We start from the raw sequence: 23099 nt of genomic DNA, 5'->3' as shown, positions 1-23099 counted from the left end.
GTTCTGAGTGGGCAGTGTCTGCAGTTTCATTTTGTGTGGTAGTCTTGTTGTCTACTCTTTGGCCAGGTGGTGTCCACAGACACCTGGGAGGCAAGGAGAAAAGGTTAGTGTTGCTGTTAATGTAATGGTATGGTCTAACGATGTTTATTATTAGCCCTATAATTATTACAGCGGTATATCTAACCTGCTGTTACAGTCAATAAAAGACACAGTCACCTGATAGATTTTAGAATAGCCTTATCATACCTGGGGCAGGGCAGATATTAACCCTCTAAACTACCTTTACCTCCCAGCCCCATCCCAGGCCACCTCCCATCCGTAATTCTATAAATACTTGTTCATTTTTCTATCTGGGCCACTTCCTCCATCCATGCTGGCCATGTGCATCTCCCATGCTAATCCAGGGCGACTCTCTCACTCCTTCTTCTTCCTCTTCCTGTTTCTCTCTCCCATAATCCATTTGTCCCCAAAGCCCAAGAACCTTAGCCATGCCTACCTCCTTCTGCCCTGCCCAGGAATAGGCCTTTTAATCAGCCAATCAGGGGTAAATGGGGAAGATACCATCTCATCATGTGGTTATAGGAGATAGTTCAGTATTATAACAATGTGCATGACATGGCTGTAACCAGATCTCAAGGCACTGAAATCAGCATTTGCATATGTAGCACCAGACCAACTCCCAAAAAACTAGTCTTCTACCACACAGCCTTCTGGAGGCTCTCCTCTGCACAGAAATCAGGGAAGGTTGTTCCACAGGAAGCCGTGACTGGGGCTGGTGAGATACTAGCAAAACTAAGCCCGGAAGTTGTTTATTCTGTAAGGGAGCCCTGCCTGGTGTTGGTAGAGAACACCCAGTGAGCCTGTTTTCAGCAGCTAGGAGACCTTGAGGCTGTGAGAAGGAAGATGTGTTCCAAAGCACCAGGGTTTGACAAGGACAGGAACATACCTTCCAAACACAGGGAAAGGCTTTTGACAGCCTCTACTGAAGTATCAATAACCAGGGCACAGGCAGCCCACAGTTGATTTTGAAAAGAGGGACCTAAACTAATATTTTAACTAAATCTCTTATTTGTGCCTTCTGCTTTAAGAAATCTCAACTTTTGTTGGTGCCAAGGTTCCCCTTTATGTTCTGTCTTGGATTTTTGCCCTCGTTCCTCTGGTTTTTGTTATTCTTTAGGGCTGGGTCATAACTATATAAATGTCCTGCTGTACCTGTTTCTCCTCTTCCTTGCCTCCTCAATCCAGTCACCATCCTCATACATAAGTGTGACTTAGAAACAATTGTGCCAATCTGCATTCCATATCAGTCTTGCAGAGCTTGGCTATTTGATTCATATTCTCTGACTTCTTTTTTGTGTTTCTGTGTATATGATTGATTTTTCTGTATAGTCGGGTGCTCAGTAAGTATTGTAAACTAAGATGACGTGACCTAATGGATTCACATTGAAGCGAGTTCTAACTATTCTCTTTGCTTCAATAAAATTTCATAATTTATGAGATTGTATAAGAAACTTTGAATTAAAGATCAGAGAGTGCTTAGTTTAAGAAGGAAGGTTGTGTTGTGTTTTTCTGTTTTGGAATCATAGTGTCAAGTCAGCAATAGCTATGAGACTATTCTAATTTGTTTAATATACCCAAGTCTCAGTTTTTTAATCCTTGCAAAGAGATTTTAATATCTTCCTGATAGTCTTCTTATGAGGATCGGAAGTGATGCACATCAAGTATCTGCACGTCACACGGGGTCTGTAGGTGGTAGCTATTAGTGCAGCTTCTTTTAATGCTACTGCGGAGACCTACCTGCTTGACTAAATTTATTCATAGGTATTTTATTCTTTTATAGTCTTTTTAAGTGGAAGGGCTTTCTTAATTTCTTTTTGGGGTGCCCATGCCGGCATGTAGAAGTGTAGCTGCTAAGCCGGAGCTGTGGCTGAATGGTAGAACGTTTGCCTAGGGTGTACAAAGGCCTGGTTCCATCTACAGACCGACAAGCGGAAAGGAGGGGGGAAGGGCTGTAACTGAGAAATACAAGAGCTCTCTGGGTCAGCGTTATACGCTGCAATTTTGTGGAATTTATTAGCTTGAATGGTATTTGGTGCAAGCTATGGGGTTTCTAGATAGAGGATCACGCCATGTCTGAATGAGTGTATTTTACCTTTCCCTTTAAAGTTTTGTTGTCTTTTTTGTCGTCGGCAAAAAGTTCTAGTATAATGTTTTGTACCAAAATAATGGTAAAGCTAGGTGTTTTTATATTGTTCCTGCTCTAAGGGGAGAGGCTGCTATTCTTTAAAAAAATTTAATATGACAATGTGTGCATATATGTATCCATATTTTGCTCATATTCTGCCCTGCCCCACCAATTGGTGCCTTCCCTGGTAATTGTCCCCCTCTGCTTCTGTACCACATACTCTCTACACACGTATGTATGTACATAAGTATGTATGCCATATATATTGTATATAACACATAAAAGAAAACGTTTTTTTTGTCCTTCTCTTGTTCGTGCTACTTCTTTTTTTACACTTTTTTGTTTTTTGTTTGTTATATTTTTTATTTTAATTTTTTTTTAATTACACTTTAGTTACTTTGTATCCCCCCTGTAGTTCCCTCACTCCTCCCCTCCCAAATCCTTCCTTCCTCCTCTTTCTTCACTCATGCCCCTCCCCAAGTTCACTGGTAGGGGAGGTCTTCTTTTCCTTCCTTCTGATCCTAGTCTGTTAGACTCTCATCAGGAGTGGCTTTTATGCTACCTCTTAACTTTAGGTATATTTCTTACTTTTCTTGTTGCTGTAATGACATACCTGACAAAAGAAACTTAAGAAAAGAAGGTTTATTTGTATTCACAGATTGAGAGTACAGTCTATCCTTGAGGAGAGGGCATGGCAGGAACATAAAGCGATTATTCACATTGTCTCCATGCTCGGCAAGCAGAGAGTAATAAATACTGGTGCTCATTTTACTGCCCGTGGGATAGTGTACCCACATTTAGGGTCAGTCTTTCTACCTCAATTAACACAGTATAAAAACTCCCTCAAAGGCGTGCTCGGAAGTTTGTTTCCATGGCGATGCCTCCAAGTTGACAATCAAGCAGCACTGGTGCAGGTGCCTTCCTCCCTTTATTGCCTCCCATTTTTTTCTTTGATGTTTACCATACACGACAAAGCAAAGAGAAATGAATCCTGATGTTCATTTTATTTTCTCTTTTTCTTTTCATTGGGCACCAGTAGCCTGTGGGATGACGTGCCCTCTTTGAGAGTGGGTCTTCTCTCATTTAAACCTCCCTGGAAATACCTTCCCAGAACTACCTGAAGGTGTGTCTCGTAGATGATTCTAAATGTGGCCAGCTGACAGTGAATTCACCAGCACAATGTGTGTGTGCGCTGTGTATGAAAGAAAACCTGCAGTGTTTGTCTTCTGAGCTGCTTATTTTGCTTACAATGATGGTCTTCTAGTTCTGTTTTTCTACATATGTCAGAGTTTTTATTCCTTTCTATGGAGAGCCATAGCACCATTTGATGAAGAGAATGTCTTTTCTCCACATTTTTTTTTGACACCTTTGTTAAAATTTAGTTGACTGTAGATTCATGGGTTTAGTTCTGGGTCCTCTCTTCTAGTCCATTAGTCCATGTGACTTTTTTGCTAGTATGATACTGTTTTTGTTATTGGATCTTTATAATATAATTGAGGTCAAGTATTGTAATACCTTCAGTATTGTTTTCTTCATATGACTGTTTTGTCTGTTCAGGAATTTCAGGATTTTGTTTTCAAGGTCTGTTTATAGTACCATTGAAATTTTATGCATTGACTCTATAGACCATGTTTATTAATGCAGCTATTTTCATAGTATTTTTCTGTGAATGTGAGTTTGAGAAATCTTTCCATCTTCAGTTGTCTTCTTCAGTTGCTTTAGTGTTCTTAAAGATTTATCTTAAAGATTATGCACATTGATGTCCCTATGTGTGGAGTACATCAATGGTATGTCCTGAGAGACAGGAAGAGCATATTGGATTCCCTGGCACTGGACTTACAGGAGGTAGTGAACTGCCCTTTTTGAGTTCTGGGAACCTAACTTAGGGCCTTTGCAAGAGTACCACTGAGGCATCTCTTCAACCCCTCTTCAGTGTTTTGCTGTTTTCATTGCAGTTCTTTTACTTCCTTGGTTAGGCCTGTGCTTAGGTATTTTCTTTAGTGGAAAGATGTTCTATGGCTTTCCCCCTCTGATTTCTTTCTCAGCATGTTTGTGATAGGTAAATGGAAAAGTGGCGGTGTGTGTGTGTGTGTGTGTGCATGCTAATTTTGTATCATGTTACTTTGCTAAAATTATTTATGAGACCTAAGAGCTTACTGATGGATTCTGCAGGGATTTTAAGTCTACAATCATGTCATCTGCAAACAGCGATGGTTTGCCTTCTTTTCTTAGCTCTGCTGAAGACTTTAAGATCTGTAATAAGTTTAGAGAGAGTGGTCATCCTTATCGTTTAGTTCAAGGAAATTTTTCCCTATTAATATAATGTTAGCTATATGGTTGTTAGATATAGTGTTTATTATGTTGAGATATAGTACTTCTAGTTTTAGTTTCTTTAGGGTTTTTATCGTGAAGGGATTTGAGCTTTGTCAAAAGTCTTTTGAGATTCTATGTGATTTTTGTTTTTTAATTCTCATCATCATGAGCTAGATTACATATTGATTTGTGTGTGTTGATCCATCCTGTCATCCCATAAATAAAGTCCATTTGGTCATGGTATATGATCTTTGAAATGGTTTTTTAATTTAGTTTGCAAGTCTTTTATTGAGAATTAAAATTTTTATTTATTATTATTGTGCATGTGCATGCCTGGCATGATATGTGTACTGAGAGCAGGGCTCATCTTTGTGGAGTCACTTCTCCACTTTTCTGTAGAATTAAATTCTGAGAATTGAATTCAGACCTCAGACTTGTGCTTTAATTAAAAAAATAAAATCAGGTGCATTGGTGTTTTGACTGCATGTATGGCTGTGTAAGGGTACTACATTCCCTGAAACTGAAGTTACAGACAATTGTGACCTGCCATGTGGGTTCTGGGAATTAAAGCCAGGTCCTCTGGATGAGCAGTCAGTGCTCTTAACTGCTGAGCTATCTTTCTAGCCTGTGCTTTAAATTTAAAATTTAAATTTATGTGTATGGGTGTTTTGCCTCCATGTAAGTCTGTGCACCATGTACATACTTTGTGCCTGCGGAAGCTAGAAGAGGGCTTTAAATCTCATGGAACTGGAGTTACAGATGGTTGTGAGCTGCAACATGGGTCTTGGGAATTAAATTGAACCCAGGTTTTCTGGAAGAGTAGCTAGTACCCTTTAATTGCTGAGCTATTCTCTCCAGCCCCTGGAAAGCACTTTCACCTGCTGAACCATTTTACTGGCTCTTTAGTGAGAGTTGTTATCTGGGAGTTTGGTCTGTGGTTTTCTTTTTTTGTTGTGTCCTTGTCTAATTTTGGTATTGAGGTAAAAATAGCTTTATAGATTGAGTTTGTAGTGTCCCTTCCCATTTTATTTTATGGAACAGGGTAAGGAGCACTGGTGGCAGTTCTTTAAAGGTCCAGTAGAATCCAGTAGTGAATCTGTCTCATCCTGGACTTTTGTTGTTGTTGAGAGTCTGTTATCTCTTTAGTGTGTTACTTGTTATGTTAAGGCTATTTATTCCTCTTGGTTTAAGTTCTTGGTGGGTCATACTTCTAGAAATTTTTTCATATATAGATTTTTTTATCATTTTAGGATATGTTTTTAGTATTCTGTAATGATTTTTATACTTTTGTGTGTATCTGTATGTTATCTCTGCACATGTGTATGGTATCTCTGTATGTACATGTGTGTGAGCAAGAGCAAGTGCCTAAATGTGTGCATGGTAGAGACTGATGTTAGAGGGTGTTTTCCTCAATCACTCTATACCGTATTTATCTTTAAAAGATTTAAAGTGTTTTGCCTACACACACACACGTACACATATACAGACATGCACACATCATGTGTGTACCTGGTATTCTTGGAGGCCAGAAGAAGACACAAAAAGATTCCCCTGAAACTGGAGTTACAGGTTGTGAGTCATCATGTGGTGCTCCAGTCCCTTTACCTTGTTTGTTGAGACAGGATCTTACTCTATAGTCTTGGCTGGACTGGAATTCACCATATTGACCAGGTTGGCCTTAAATTGATAGATTTGGCCACTTCTGCATGAGTGCTGGGATTAAAAGCATGTGCCACCATGCCCAACGTTATTTTTTGAGATCTATTTGTCACTGAACCTGAGTAAATCCCTGGGATCTCAGAGGTAGGTGTGTGTGTGTGACTTATGCATGTGCTTGTGGAGGCGAGAGGTAGAAGTCTGTTGTCTTCCTTTATCACTCATCACAGCTAATGAATCAATTAACTGTTATCACATGTGTGTATGATGTGTGCCTGTTCCATAATGCATGTGCACAAGTCAGTTCAGTTTTGCTTCTCTCCCTATATCTTTTTCTACTTTTATTTTTATTTCTTTAATTTTTTTTTAACTTGGGGGCTGGAGTGATGGCTTATTAATTAATTAACAGCACTTGTTGCTTTTGCAGACCAGGTTTAGAAACATCATGACTCCAAGTTCCAGGGGATCTGATCCTTCTGGACTCTGTGGCCTAGGCACCCATGTGGTTTACAGATAAGATCTGAAATAATTTTTAAATTTCATTTTACTGTGTGTGTACATGCATATAGGAGCTATAAGATCCATATGAGGGTCAGAGCCAGCTTGTGGGATTGGTTCTCTCCTACCTTGTGGGCCTGACAGCAGGTCTTCAGGGTTGGGGAAGCACCTTTATTCACTCAGTCATCCCGCCAGCCCACTCAGCCTCTGTTCTTTGAGACAGGGTCTTTCACTGAACCAGGAGCTCAATGATTGAGCTAGATTGCCTGGCTGGTGCCTTCAGGACTCTCTCTCACTGCTGGCTTTATATATAGTAGATCCGGTTCCAAACTCAGGTCTGCCAGTGCTGTCTTTGCATATTAGCTTCAGTTCTTAGTACACCAGTGGCCTCTGCTGGTCACAGGTAACATTACAGTCTGCGGTCTGGTGAGTTCTCCCTCTTTGTCAAGATTCCTAGTTTATACTCCCCAGGATGGTTTATGCTTTAGGAAGGGGTTGTGTCCCAAGTGCATGGGAACTCTGGGGAGCAAGAGCAGCTCTGAGATATTTGCTTTAAGAATTTGTTAAGTAATTTCACTGGTATAGCTGCTCTGACATTTCTAGGAGACACAATCTCACAGTAAGCGTCCGGTTCCTCAGGCTCTTAGAGTTTTCACATTCTCTCGTCTGCTATGCTCCCGAGCCTTAGGTTGCAGGAATCGTGTTGTAGATGTATCATTTGAGACTGGGTACCGTATGATCTCTTGTTCTCTCCACTTGAGGTTTTCTGGAATGGTCTCTGTCTTTTGCAAAGAGAATTTTTTTTATAAGGTTTGCAAACTACACTTATCTATGGATAGAAGGATAAATATTTAGAGTTTTGTTAGGCTTAGGCTGGTGTAGTGAAGTGACACTTGTAGGTTCTCATCAGAGATCCACTTTCCTCGCACTATGTAGTTGGCTAGGTTTCCAGTATCTGGTATGGTTTTCTTGCTGAGCAGTTCTTAAGTGCAGTTGGTTACCACTATTGCAGCAACCCTTAGAGTTAGCATGTCATGCTGATCATTGTGTGGGTCAGAGGTGTCATAGTGGCTGCCTAAACAAGGCCTCAACAACAGTGATAACACCAGACATGCTAACATGGAAGGAGGAAGGCTAAGGGGCTCTCAACTGTAGAGAAGGAACTATAGGCAGCTAAGGAGTACTGAGCAGGAGATATAGTCTTCCCTAGGGAAGGGCTCTCAACTGGTCATCCAGTACCCCAGCGGTCAGCTCTGAAATCATATACATATGATTTCAAATCAAATATAACAGGGCTGAACCTGTTGTATTTATGCATACACGCCACTATGACCAATTAAAGTAAAAGAGGCCATAAATTAGAGAGAACAAATGGGAGGGATTGGAAGGAGGAAAGGGAAGGGTGAAATGATGTAAATATATTACAATTTCAAAACATAAAAAATTATGAAAAATAGAAATGAATCTTAAAAAAACCCATTTGTTAATAGTGTTGGTGTGGTGGCGCACATCTTTTAATTCCAGCGCTTGAAAGCCGGACAGGCGGATTTCTGTGAGCTTAAGGGGAGTTAGAGCTATACAGTGAGACCATCTCAATAGCACAGCAGTAGAATCTGTTAAAGCTCAGTACCACGTTTGAGGGTGTTAAAGCTGTGGCTAGTCAGTTGTTCACTGGAGTTTTATTTAGTTTCTGCAGCAGATTTTTTTTTATAGTTTTTCCACACCTTACTCTTTGTCACTTAAATTTGTATGTGACCATGGATATGTAAGCATCTAGAATCAATATATAAATCAGACATTTACTTGAAATAAACCATAAAGTGAATTTAAAATAAGTCTGTGATATACATGTGATTTTGATATTTATTAAGGATGAAAACCAAATTGCATACTGATAAGACTCTACTCTATGCTTGTTTATTTTTATGGAATTATGTCTGAGTATCTGATACTATATAAGGCTTAGAACATCTTCAGAGTTTTATAGGAAGGATCAATATTTTGATTTTATAATCACCAATACTAAGAATACCACTTGAATAGATGATACAGGACAAAAATGATAGAAATATGTTTAAGGTTTTTCAGAAATCATTGAGAAAGTTTTATCCTAATTCCAAGCCAAAATTACATTGTTATGAAATTGAAATCAGTAATACAAACATAAGTTTTTAAAATCAAACTTTCTAACATAAAATAATCCACAGACATACTAATTTGATGCTTTTGTGTCAAGAAATGGTAGTAGGAAAATGCTTAAAGTTCTTGTTTTCTGTAACTGAACTTGAACGATTGTGTTTCTCTAAGAGCAAAATTATTTGTGTGGCTCCTGCACTGCCCTTGAATTTGAGCCAAAGGTTCAGGCAGTGTGTATTAGCCCTGCATGCTCAGGATAAAGTACACGTGTTGAAGAACCAAGGCTACCATGTGCTGCCAGATGTGTTTGCTTTTGAATTAATGTTTGGTTGTTGCATTTTCAGAAACCTTTTCGGTTGCCATGGGGATCACAGCTCACAGTTTAAGAAGTCATGTTCTATAGCAGTGAATCTCTTGGCATATAGGTGGTTCTAGAGGTTGAGTCCCTTAGCTCCAGGCAGAGTTTGGAGGACCAGGAGATGATTAAGGTCAGCTCCTAGGCATCTGTGACAGTCACTTCACCCTCTATGATCACTGCCCGAGCTGAGCCTCTTGTTCCCGAATTTTACGTTTGTTGAAGCCCAGCTACCACTCTCTATAACTGCCTCTCACCGTCTCACCCTGCGGCCGTGGCAGGCCGACTTCAGTCTTGATGACAGTTCATTCTTGCTCTCAGGCCATCCTGCGTGACTCAGTTTTAGGTAATGGATTCTCTCAATGGGGCACAAGCCAGACAGCCCAGGAGACACAACCAGTGACGCATTTGGGCAACTCTGTGGTGACCCAAACCCTGGAATTGGGGCTTGTGAGCACTGTGGGTCTGCTCTTTATGTAGGGCTGTCAATCCTTTTTTCTTCTTCTTCTTCTTTTTTTTTTTTTTTTTTTTTTAACCAGGGCTGTCTGGCTTATTTTGAGTGTCACGTCTGCATGCCCCACCCCCAGTCACACGGCCACACACCCTGCTGCTTTTTGTTAAGTCATTTCTGTTTCTCAGCTCTTTTCAGCTGTCTATCCTTATGATTTTCCAGTGCTGTCTCTTTATTGTAATGGTGTTTATTTTTATTATACTGGCTTTCTTCATCCACCGTGTCACATACAAATGGCTTTTAATCTGCAGTTAGGTTTACCTGAAGTTAAGTTGCTACTCTTAATACTGTGTAGGAAGGTCAGGCAGTGTGTTTCCATGTTAGGAAGCTGCCTGCTAGCCCCACCTTCCTGAGTGTTTTAATGAGAGGATACTATGTTCTGTCAAATGCCTTTTTGGCATAAATTGAGATGACTGTGAGATTCCCTTTCCTACTAATGCATAACATTGGTTGACTTATGTCTTCTAACTTTCTTAATTGGCACCACTGGTGATAGATAAAGTAGCAGCTGCTTTTCTGGTTTGGGTGAGTTCTACGTTTGTCCTTCATATCACTTTCAGAGAGGTTAAGCTACACAGTAATTTGTGATTCCAGTCTGGCCTGCTCCCTCTGGAGCCAGGTACCAAAGTCCCTATTTGGGAATGCCTATGGTACTGTCCAGATTTCTGCTGTTCTGAAGAGTAGGCAGGCCTAAAAGGTAAGTGATATGACACTTGTTACTATTTTAAATCGCCCTTTTCCTTGTGTAAAAACACATTTTAAAGTTACAGTACATGGCGCACACATATTTACTAGTGTATGACATAACGGGCTTTTGTTGGCGATTTCATGCATGGGTATCACTGTACTTTGCTTATGTTCCCCTTATCTTTGTGCTCCTGTTGATTCTTTTCTTCTCCCCAAATAGTTCGCCTGTTGCTGTCATGTCATATATGTATGTGTGTGTTTGTGTGTGTATGTAATAAAATCTAAGTTCTCCATAAAAGAGAACATGATGTATGTTTCTTCCCATCATTTCCTCTTTTCTCTTTAGACCTCTTTCTCATCCACTTACACACACACACACACACACACACACACACACACACACGTATAAAGACACAAACTCTGTATCTGAGAGAAAATATGCTGTGTTTGGCACTGGCTTACTTTGCTGTTATGTTATCTTGTTCTTGAATCAGTGTTTTTGCACTGCCCTAAGTCTTTGCCCATTTTCTGGAGTTGTAAAGTTGGTTCTGTAGGCTTCCTTCCTTCTTTCCTTCCTTTCTTCCTTTCTTTCTTCTTCCCTCCCTCCCTCCGTTCCTCCCTCTCTCCCTTCTTCCTTCCTTTTATTTTCCCCTCCAGACAGGGTTCTTGTGTAGCCTTGGCCGTCCTGGACTTGCTTTGTAGACCAGGCTGCTCTTGAATTCACAGTTATCCACCTGCCTCTGCCTCCCTGAGTGCTTTGATTAAAGACATACACACTAGCTGTGGATCTTTTCTTTTGTTGTCCCTGTTATCACTTTTGGTTCCATTTCCAGCAGTTTTCCATCCTTGAGGAGCCGTGTCTTGGAAGGCAGCTTTGATTGGCTGATTGGTTTCAAGAATTTCCATAGGGAGCTTGTTTACCTGAATGTTAGAGCATAGTTTCTCACTGAGAAGGGCTCTGGGTTCAACTGGGAACCAAGTTTAAATGGTTATTGGATTGAGTTAAATGTTTCCGTTTTCAGCTTCTCTTCTCTCACTGCCCTCCAAACTCTCCCCCAAATACTTAGCAGGTATTTTGTGATTCTCAAGTCTGGTCAACTCCCCTGTATATGGTCATGTGGCTGTTTTCTTTCTTTTTGTTTTGTTTTGAGGGCCATGTGGGTATCCTGCTACCTACTCTTTCTGTAAATGTCTGTGGGGTTTTGGATTTTTGTCTCAGTGTTTGATTTTAGATGATAATTAAGGTAGATTAAAATGTGTGTGTTTTTTCCAGTATCTGCAGTATACACAGAATTCATTCTGTGGTCACATTTAGAAGACTTCCCTGTGGGGCACTGTTAGTGGAGGGCCTGTCAGACTTGGTTCCCAGCATGACATAGCACTTGGGGGGGTGGTGCATGCCAAAGAAGTTCAGGCTCACCCTCTGCTGGTGCCAGGTTTGAGGCCAGTCCAGGGTACAGAGCTTGTCTTGAGGGATAAACAAAACAACCTCTTCTCTATGCAGTTAGAATCTGTGCTTACCTGTGAGACCACACACACAACACACACACACACACACACACACACACACACACACACCACATATATATGCTTGCGTTTTGTTTGGAAGCTTCAGCTCTTTTTGTTATTTGGATATTTCAAAAGCCTTTCAACATAGAAAAGGTTAAAAAGAAACAACGTATCACTTATAATAGGGATGAAAGTATTCTCAGCTTCTAAATATTCTACTTTGAAAGTAATGTACAATGAATGTAGTTATGGAATCAGTTTATAATAGGAACTTTGTGAAGTTAGATAATACAGATTGGATAGTGCTGTGACTGCGCTGGTTGATCAGAGATTTTAAAAAAAGACATTGTTGGTGTAGAAAGTTTTTCAGTTAGGAATGACCATCAATTCATGATTTAGGGAGCTTAAAGCTCACTTGGGAAAGCAAGAGTTAATTGAAGAATTAAAGCCTGAAAACAGTGAAAGTACTGTTGTTGAACTTTGGTCTTCAAGCCACAGGGGTTGTTTTATAAGTTTAGAATATCAAGGAGCATGCCTAGCAGCTAGTACAGACAATGAGACAATTAGGGTATTCTTCAGGGTGCTAAGAAAAAAGGATAATTAAATCTGCCCTAATTAAAATTTTCAGATGTGATTCAAATTTTTTTTTTTAGTGGAAAAAAGCATAACAAAATTATATCTGGTTTGACAGGACAAACTGATACACTGCTTTCTATGAAAGCATTCAGGAGCTGTAAGCATAGGCTCTGTGGTCCCTTGCAAACAAGTTGATATCCTTAGTTAAGCTAACCCAAGAGTAAATACAATGCTTTCTGTGTAGTGTAGACCTGACAGTAACAACGTTGCTTTATAGGTGGAACAGAGCCATTGTTCTTAATTCCATTTTTTCTTTCCTTCTTTTTGTAGGTAGTGCAGAACCATTGTTTTTAATTCCATTTTATTTTCTTTCCTTTTTGACAAAAACAAGGGAGAAAAGGTTTATTCACAGTTCCAGGTTACAGTCATCCATCATAGTGAGAAAGTCAAGGCCAGCAGAAGAGATCAGTGCATCCTAGTGCTCAGCTAACTTTCTTCACTTACACGGCAATGCTCCCAATTAATATGGATCTTATATCAATTAACATAAGACAATCCCCCATAGTCATGCCCACATGCCATTGTAACCCAGAGATCCCCCTTCACCCTACAGTGAGATTCTTGTCCCAGGGGATTCCAGATCCTGCCAAGTTACAATTAAAACCAGCCATCACAACTGCCAAGAGCAGATATACCTTCAAGGAAATTCAGTCTGTGTGAAATGAAAGTACATACTCAGAGCTATGCGTGAATGCTAGTGTGTCAAGGAAAGACCTGGAATAACTGAATTCAGAGGGAACAGTATCATACAGGGCCACCTCTTAGGCTACAGTAGAAAGGACTTTATATTTTATTCTAAGGTGTTTGGAAGCCATAAGGTTAAAAACAAAGGAAAAATGGCAATTAAAGAAGTGAAATGTTCCACCTAAATGGAGACCAAAGATAGCATGGTGTATTCTGAAAAGAAATATAGTAAACAATAACAGAAGGGAAAGAACATGGTTAAATACTGACGTATTATTTTTTAATTGAAAAGTTGTCACAGTTTTATTTATAAGTGGAAGGCAAATGAGATATTCACCCATAATATATGTGTATATATTTTTCTTTGCTTTTCAACAGTTTTAATAAATAGTACTAAACCCTGTTCCATGTACTTTTAATTTTAATTTCTAACCCAGGAAACTGGGTTAGAGCAGTGGTTCACTGGTTTAGAGCATATTTTTCTTTTGCGAAGAACTCAGAAATGATTCTCAATACCCATATAAGAGCTCACAGGCATCCCCAGTTCCAGGGGTTAGACACCCTGTCAGGCCTCTGTGGACATCAGGTGTGCACCTAGTGCACACATATGCACGCATGCAAAACTCACACACATTTAAACATAAAGCTAAACATTAAGGAAATAGAATTGCAGTTCTACAAATTGACTTGATTGGCTAACAGATTACTATTTGAAGTTTGAAAGCGACTGTAAATTTTGTATTAGCTATTTATGACTTTTCCACGTATAAATTCTGAAAACTTAAACCAGAATCCGTTTATTGCCACATTTCCTAAGAATATATTAGAAGTACAGTACTTCCCCTTCCATTTTTCTTATACAGTAAGTTCTAATGCTGAAAAAGGTTTTGTGAATAAATGTTCTTTCCTGACATTGTCACCTGTCCTTGTCTTCCTGGTGTGAAATGTTAAGTGTTGTAAATTTCAAATGGATTTGTAAAATAGCAACAATTTATTAATGATCTATATTTAAGTGTACAGACCTCTAGCCAAAGTCAGCAGTTGTTCTATGTTGAAATTTTAAGCAGAGTAAGTCATTTATAGAGAGTACGGTAGTCTTTAAATTATCATCTGGAAATAAATGAAATGAAATGTAAATTTTATGTTTTTAGCAAAGTACTAGCCTTTGATGTGATTAATTTTGGGAGAGTGCTTGTGGGAAGAAGAAAGCACACTAAAACATCAAAGTTATTGTGAAGTAATAGGGAAAGTATTCTTCTGATATATTATTTGAATCTTTGATTACCTGTTACCTCTGTAACTTTTATAAAGATAATTTAACTTGTTTAACCATTACATTTCTTATTTATATATGAATCTGTTAATATCCATATCATAGGCTTTTTCTTTTTACTCTTTGAGTAAGGTCTCATTATATTGTTCAGGCTGGCTGTCATTGAGCTATTATGTAGCTCAGGCTGGTATCAAACTCAGAGTGCTGGGATTACAGGTATGGGCTGCTATTTCTGAATTACAATTCACCTTTTAAAGTGTATATCTTAGTATATTTAGTGCATTCATGGTGTGCAACCACATCCTTGTTACTTATTTTTCCCATTATTCCTAAAACAAACTATATGTCATTCAGTCACCCTGCTACCTTAGTTCCGTACAACCATCTTTGTACTTTTGTTTTGTGTATTCACACATTCAGTACGTTTCATGTAAATGGATTGATCCAATATAGGGGTTTTGGAGACTGGTGATGACTGCAGCTGCTTTGCCCTTGTCACCTCCTTTACTGTCTTGCTGGGATTCAATCCAAGGCCTAGTGTATGCTTGACAAGCACTGTGTCGCTGAGCTGTCTTTTTCACCTCCAGTCATCACCTGTCTTTTTCCTTGTCTTTTGAGACAGGTTCTTTCCTTCTTGGATGTCATAATCCTTCTGCCTAAGCCTCCCAAATGCTAAAATTACAGGCACTCATTCCTAACTCTGTTCTGTTACTTCGTGTTCTCTTCTGTAGGTTCATCAAATGAAGGCCCATATGCATCAATACTTCATTCTTTTGTGTATTCAATAATAACTTGGTGTGTGGATATGCTGCATTTGTTTATGTATTCAGTTGATAGACATTTCAGTTCTGTTTTTGATTGTTATGAACAATGTTATGATGAATTTTTATATGCAAATTTTGTGAAGACGTGTTTTCTATTATTTTGGATAAATACCAAGGAGATTTGGAAGTTTTGGGTTGTACTCTAATTTTATATTTAACACTTTAAGGACATAACACAAACTGTTTTATAAGGTGGTTACACCATATATTCAGTTAGATTTTTAAGCTATCCAGTTTTAAGTTTTTATTTTCATGTATATTGAGTGTTAACTGAACTGAGTGGTTTCAGTTGATAGGGGAAAGAGCACTTGAAGTAGTTTGCAAAGTTGACAGTACTTTTTAAAAAGTAAGTTTGAGATTATTACTGTTAATCTTTTGCTTTTTGCATTTGTTTCTTTTTCAGTTTTATCTCCAAGACACTAAAAGTAGTAATGGTACCTTTATAAATAGTCAGAGATTGAGCCGAGGCTCTGAAGAAAGTCCACCATGTGAAATTCTTTCTGGCGACATTATCCAGTTTGGGGTAGATGTCACAGAGAATACACGGAAAGGTAAGAGTATGAGTCAGTTTTTCCTGTCATTTGTCTTTATAAGTTTTAAAGTTCTTTATTATGTTATAAAACATTACATTCTCGTAAAAACGATTTAAATATGGATATACAAAGCCAAAAATTTTAGAAGTTACCTACTTCCTTTTTGCTTTTCTAAAATTATAAATTAAAATATGTTATGGATATTTTTCATTATGTTATAAAAAAAAACAACAACAACATAGGGAGCTGTTGTATCAGGAAGCACAGGTTGCCGTGATATCATACCCAGCTAAGATAAACTTAAAGCGTAGAGAGTTCTTATCAGTAGCAGGAGTTACTGAGGCTTGATGAGCAGCCTGGAGACGGTTTGTTTAGTGAACTAGATGATACAGTGGAACTCAGTCATAAAAGCAGAAGTGAAATTGGCTCTGAGGAGACAGGTGGGCAGTGGGTAAACACACTCCAAGTGCAGCGGTTGGTCCACTGTGCTCAGACACATGGATGAGAAAGACAGAGTGAAGCTCACTGTAACCCAACTAAAAAATCATAAAAATAGTATAATGAATGTCGTGTTTTATCCTAAAAATAAATCATTGTGGCTTTAAGGTCTTCACTGTTCTTTTTTCTATTCTCTTTAACATAGTGTTAAACTGTTAACATGCTTCTGATTATCTCATGGTCACAGGGTGATAACTGCAAACCTAGGTATCATTTTTCTCATACCATGCAAAACGTGGGGCTAAAATGCTCTCTTGTGTCCTTTTGTGTGTGTGTGTGTGTGTGTGTGTGTGTGTGTGTGTGTGTGTGTGTAAAAGTCAATCTTACAGAAAGTGCTCCAAGCTTATATTTCTCTATGTGTTCCTGGCCTCATGAATAGGTCACACACATACCAAAGAAACCCAATAAGTGACAAATGAGAAAAAGGAGATCTATGGTTGATCTGGATCAATTCTGATTTCTCTCCTTGGGTTGACTGTGCATTGTTATCACCAAGGAAATCAGAGATCTGTCATCAAGAAGTAGGAAAAGCCATGAGGGCAAGCAGAAGTACTGAACGCAAGTGTAAGGTTTCCTGTGCTAGAGTCCCTGAAACTGGAAGTTCTCTAGCTAAAGAATCAACTGCTTTTGAAAATTATTTATTTTACAATTCTAAAGCTCCCTGGCGCTAACTAGTTCACTATGTACTCTCTGATTATGAACTCTAATGGCTGATTGATAAAATTAAACCATTTCTGTTACAAACCAAAAGAGGGCAGTTACACTTTATTAGTTTAATTCAGACAATGGAACAATAGCTTGGCAAATCTTTCCTTTTCTTTTCTGAGCATGATCTTAACTGATGATGCCCTAAATCATTAGACTCTGATATTTTGCACAGTGCAGTGCACTTGGCATTATACTGCACAATGCACAGTACGTTAAAACTTGGCAGTAGTGCTGACTCGTTTGTGTGCATTCCCTGTATAAACTTTCATTGCCCTTATAATGGTAGCCTTATTTTTGTTAGATTATTTTCCCTCCTCTCTAAGTTGTGTTTTGGTATTTGAATTTGTACAGAGTCAACCTACATTTACAGTTGTAAAGTAGAGGCTGAATCATGATACAAAGCGTTGATGACTCCATAGTAAGAGAACTCACATTTTGCTGTCACAGTGAGAAGGGCAGCACTTGGCAAACCTACTTTGCTGCTGTTGTAGTATAATTAGGCTCAAGTAAATGGAGTCTCAGATGTAAGGAGCCCACAGAGACTTTGAGTACATGTATTTCCTTCAGGAAATTCCTACTTATTGATACAGGGTTCTCAAAATTTATTAGGCATTAATTGATAAAAGAATGTAGTTGCCAGTTTTAGAAAATAGCTTAGTTAAGCTATGCTGAGCAAAGCCTTTAATATGCTGGTATATATGCAGATTTACAGGGGGTTGATTACAGAATGCAGCTTGCACCTCTTTCTAGTTCTTTTATTCTCTTCCCCATCTATGACTGGAGAAGATTTAGTATAATTATTAGTACGGTATTATTTCTCCAATAGTAGGTTTCTGAAGGCTTCTTTGAATGTTTGTTTTCTACCAACTTATGAAATAAAAATGTTTGTCATTTAAATGCTTTGGAAATTCATCATCTCCACAAAGTTTATTTAATTTGGAGGCTGTTGAGATACAGGTATATTAGAAAACATGTATTACCTGTTCAAGCTTATGCTAGGAAAAATTATAGATTTTTTTTAATGCTAAACAGCAGTATGATGAGCTTTATATCACTTGAAGAATTCTATATCTACAGTATCACCAAATAGAAATTAAGAGGATTTTCACGAAAGGAGAGGCCACGTGTACATGTGACAAGTCCCTTAGTCAGACAACATTTATTGGGGCCTGGCATTCAGAAAGCCTTTAACTGTACATTCTCTTTTTAAAAAATTGCACCTGTATGTCCCTGGAGGCCAGGATGTCGGATCCTTGGAGCTAGAGTTGTAGATGATTGTGAGCTGCCCAGCATGGGTGCTGGGATTAGAGCTCAGGTCCAGTGGAAGAGCAGCAAGTGCTCTGATTGTTGAGCTGTCTTTATAGGCCCCCATTTTTTACTCCTTCTTTCTCTTCTTGCTCTTTTCTTCAGGTGGGCCTAGAACTTCCTATATAAAACCGGCCAGTCTTTTGTTTATAAGAGACTCACCTGCCTCTGCCTCTGGAGTGCATTCTTCTTGTTCACAGCTTATTCCAGCTTTCTTCTGTATGTGTGCTTTCTTCTTTATTCTGGCTTTTCCTTCTATTTCCAGCTTTCTAATCTTGTTTTGTTTGTTCCTTTCAACACACACACACACACACAAAGACTCAAATTTATAAAGCCTTCCCTTGTCCATGCTCACTGAAAATTCCCATATTGGTTTTTATTTCTTACAACACCTATTACCTCCTTTTTATTTTTATGTCTGGTTTGTTTCCCTATTGAGATCTTCTTAAAGGGACCTAGACATAATCACCTTTTTTTTTTCAACATTATTCCTAGCAATGCTGCTTTGCAGCCAGCAAGTTCTCCACAGCACCACCATATCTCATGGCCCAAAGTAAAAAGCAAAGAAAAAGAATACATTAGCCACGCAGTGGTGGTACACATCTTTAATCCTAGGCCTTGGGAGGCAGAGGCAGGTGGATCTCTTTGAGTTTGAGGTCAGCCTGGTCTACAGAGCAAGTTTCAGGACAGACAGGCACAGAGAAATTCTGTTTGGGTAGGGGCTAAAGAACAAGCCCCGTAGTAATATTACTAATGGTATGTTAAGAGAAATAAAATAGTGAAATATGAATATTGAGAAAAAGGACTGTATCAACTAGGTGAACTTGAAATAAGACTTGGAGAAACAGCAGCTGCTGAATCTAGGCCTACAAGATTTTTGTCATATCAGTAAAATTATTTGTCTAAGATTGCTGGCCTCCCATTAAAAGGACTAGGAACTAGCATGAATGACTCTTTACTGAAAAGGCAGGTATTTTGAACATCAGATTATAATAGCATTGGATTTAAGGATGCTAAATACATTTAAGTTGATGAGCTTATATTAAAACTAAAAAGGGAACTGGATTTTTTATTACTTTTGTAAGAACTTAGAAGAAATCATTTGCCATTCTGAAAACTGGTAAAGAAAGAGAAAGAATAGAAGCACTCATATCTCCTGTCCTGTATCAGGAAGAGCTTGGTTGGTAGGGGTTAAATCATTGGTAGAATGCTTGCCCAGTAGGCATGAAGTCCTAACTTGATCTCAGTACTTGGGAAACAACAACTATCAAAACAAACCTGAGTTATAGCTAAGATTTAAAAAGAAAGTAGTTGAGGAGGATGGAGGAATGCTTTAGTGGTTAAGAGCAGGTTTTGCTCTTAGAGGACCAGCCTTGAGTTCTCAGTGTCCACATCAAGCGCTCAGATTCAAAGGTCTGACTCTAGCGCCAGGATATCTGACACTGTCCCCTGGACTCGTCAGGCATCTTCGCTTGTGTGTACAAAACCACACACAGGTAAACACCAATGCACATAACTAAAACATAAGTCTTTTAAAAACTAGTTGAAGGTTGAAAGCTTTGTGGTAACTAAACTACAGTTCTCAAGAGAAGACAGAATGATAGAATACTAATTTAATTTTAGAATGAAAGCACTGTTGATTCACCTACCTTTCTCTGCATTTTTAACTCTTAAAGCCCAAGAATTAGAAGCCTTAAAAAGTAAAAATCTTCAAGATAGAAAGTCTTAACAATTACTTTATCTCAAATGGTAAAAATAGATTAATGCAAATTATTTCAGTCTAGAAATATTAATATTTGATTCAGATCTTGTTTTTTAAAATGTTTGCTTGAGTTTTAAAGGATTCCATTGTTGTTCTTGCTTCTTGTTGTCAGTCTTCCGTTCTTCAGATGACTGCTATGTATAAAATGGTACTGGCTTTTCTACTCTACAGAGAATGATTAGAGGCAAAGCCAGATATAATATACCCCATTGTTCCTCTTTCTCATCTGAAGGCTTCCAAAGTATTTTAAACCAAACAAACTGAATATGGGTCTCCTAATTGGCATTTGTCTGAAGAGGCAAATAGAGGCTGAGTGCATACCACAAAGTAAATAAATCTCAAAATCAAAATAAATGGTCTGTGTAGGTAACAGAAAAGAAACAGTGGCAGTCGGCTCCTGGTGTTACTTTGATTTTTAGTAGTCTGTATCCATGGAGTCGATATAAGTAGTTCTTCCACGTGTGTTTCGTTGCCTCTGTTTGTACACACCTGTTTTTCATATTTAACATTGATGAAATTTATATCTGATTTAGCATATCTGTATATTTAATGTGGCAATGTTCTGATGCTCCATTTTTTTGTGGACAAACTATTTAAATTATCTTAGTCTTTGAGTATGAACTGTAGCAATCCTTTTTGTGGTGATTTTGAGAGCAAAATATGTTTAAAATATTTCATAGACTTTTTAGAACATTATTATTCTAAGTATTTCTTTCATAATATCAGATTCTCTGAAAGTGTTTGAAAGGGGTTGGGGCTGATGGCCAGATAAACTTGGAAAATGTATCTTAATACCGTACAAATATCCTTTAAGTCTTTTGTTTTTGTCCTGGGAATTGAATCTAGGGCTTTGCATATATGCAGGACAATTGTTCTACCACTGAGCAATATTCTCAGCTTTTTCTTTCGTCTCTCATCTGCAAAGAAAGCTCAGAATTAATACACATAAAAACTTGTTAAACTTCTTTTGACTCAGTTGAACTCAGTCTGAGTACATCAGGCTGGTGTGGAACTCAGAGCTCTGCCTGTCTCTGCCTCCCAAGGGCTGGGATTAAAGACATGTGTCAGCACCATGTGGCTCCTAATTCCTTTTTGTTAACACTTTTTAGCATAATATTTGGGAAAAGTCTACTATACCAGGTTGATTAATACAAATATTAAAACATGCCTATTACATTGTTTTTTTTACTTGATTTTTAAATTTTTTTTCTTTATTAATTACACTTTATTTGCTTTGTATTCCCCTCCCCCCTGTGGTTCCCTCCCTCCTTCCATCCCAATCCCTCCCTTCCTCCATGCTCTGCATGTATGCCCCTCCCCAAGTCCACTGATAGGGTAGGACCTCTTTTCCTTCCTTCTGATCCTAGTCAATTAGGTCTCATCAGGACTGGCTCCATTGTCTTCTTCTGTGGCCTGGTAATGCTGCTTCCCCCTCAGGGGGAGGTAATTAAAGAGCAGGCCAATCAGTTCATGTCAGAGGTAGTACCTGTTCCTATTACAATGGAACCCACTTGGATACTGAACTGCCATGGGCTACATCTGTGCAGGGGTCTTAGGTTATCTCCATGCCTAGTCCTATTACATTGTTTTCAGTGTTTGCCTGTTGCTAATCTGAAAAATCATTACGGTTTCTATGCTTCTGAGTATCTACTTGAGATGAATTCTTCTTGCAGATACGGTTAGCTGCATAGTCAGACATGAACTTTGACTGCCTAGTCAGTATTAGTCCATGGTTCACTTCATTGGTTTATGTATTAGTCCATTTGCTGAACTTTAGAGTCGTCTAGCTGACTGGTAGAATTCCTGATGTGATGTATCACATGCTGGCCCTGGACCTGCAGTTTGATTCTATAGTTTATCCACCTCTTCTTCCTGTAAATTTATAAAAAGCTATTTGTTAGCATATTTTAATTAGGTATAATAATGTGTTTTATTACATTTTGTACATGTATTTGAAACATTTAGTTATATTCACCAATTATCTTCTATTGCCCCTTCCCGTTGGTAATGCCCTTCTTGTTTCAAAATAGCTGTTCTTCTACTTTTACCACTCTTATGCCTTGAGAACGTACATGTTTAATTAGTGGTACTCATAGGAGCTGAAGTCAAATTTTATAATACCATGTGCCTTCAGTGAGGTTAGCTATTTGGACGGAAATGCTGGGGGCCACGAAGAGCCAGGTGCTAATTGTGTAATGGCATCACAGTCCCTGGGTTAGGCTCTAAGCACTGGCGATCTGAAACTGCTGGAAAGGGGACATCTTGCTTCAATTTTTGCTCCTTTCGTATCAACAGTTAGGATATTAGGGAGGAGGTAAGAGTTAAAAAATGAGATGAAGTTTTGAGGGAAGGGCACAATTGGCAGCATATTTTAAGGACTAAGTGAAGTGATTCTGAGGCACAAGAAAGTTGGAGGATAAGATAAGAGATTTTGGAATAAAGATCTGAGGATGCAGGGTACTTTTAAGGGAAGAGAGGTTTGGGCAAAAAATCTGAAGGTCTGGAGGTAGAGAGAGGGCATAGACGGAATGAAGCAGGGCAGAAGGGAAAACTAAGATAATATGGGAGGAAAAGGAATCTCTTGCTCTGGAGTTTGATCAAAGTCTTTCCCAGCTGAGAATTCCAGCACAGGGAGGTGGAGAGATGGTTCAGTGGTAAAAGTACTTACTGTTTGTCTTAGGGCTTCTATTGTGATAAAGCACCATGACCAAATCAACTGGGGAGGAAGGGTTTATTCCAGCTGACAACTTATAGTTCATCATACAGGGAGATCAAGGTAGGAACCTTAGGCAGGAAACTGGAGGCAGGAACTTAGGGAGAGGCCATGATGGGGCATTGCTTACTGGGGAAAAAAATGCATTTGGTTATGTTAGCAAGAAGATAAAGAACATCACAGATCAGCTGTGTAAAGTTGGGGTTGTTAACAGTAAGATATTTGAGATTGCATGTAACCTGAATAAGAGACCTATGGCAGCAGCTTCGAGGATGATTCATGGCAGTAATGGCTGTTCCAGTCAGAACTTTGA

General features: G+C 38.7%; 1 protein-coding gene and 1 non-coding gene across 29 annotated transcripts in view; one reads left to right on the top strand and one right to left on the bottom strand.

Moving 5' to 3' along the window:
• The window catches only part of Slmap (sarcolemma associated protein), a 119777-nt gene that overhangs the window by 32368 nt on the left and 64310 nt on the right, over window positions 1-23099 (top strand). For all 28 annotated transcript variants that reach the window (XM_060390730.1, XM_060390727.1, XM_060390732.1 and 25 more), the window contains exon 2: window positions 15671-15818. In XM_060390730.1, the coding sequence (XP_060246713.1) occupies window positions 15671-15818 (148 nt within the window). The remainder of the gene's footprint in view (window positions 1-15670; window positions 15819-23099) is intronic.
• LOC132656670 (small nucleolar RNA SNORA71) lies at window positions 907-1034 on the bottom strand. Its single transcript, XR_009594386.1, has one exon. It is a non-coding gene; the product is annotated as a small nucleolar RNA SNORA71 (small nucleolar RNA).

Source organism: Meriones unguiculatus, chromosome 9, assembly GCF_030254825.1.
Source record: "Meriones unguiculatus strain TT.TT164.6M chromosome 9, Bangor_MerUng_6.1, whole genome shotgun sequence".
In the NCBI taxonomy this organism is placed as follows: Eukaryota; Metazoa; Chordata; class Mammalia; order Rodentia; family Muridae; genus Meriones; species Meriones unguiculatus.
Note: the sequence above shows the minus strand (reverse complement) of the source record. Positions and strands in the feature narration are given on the sequence as shown.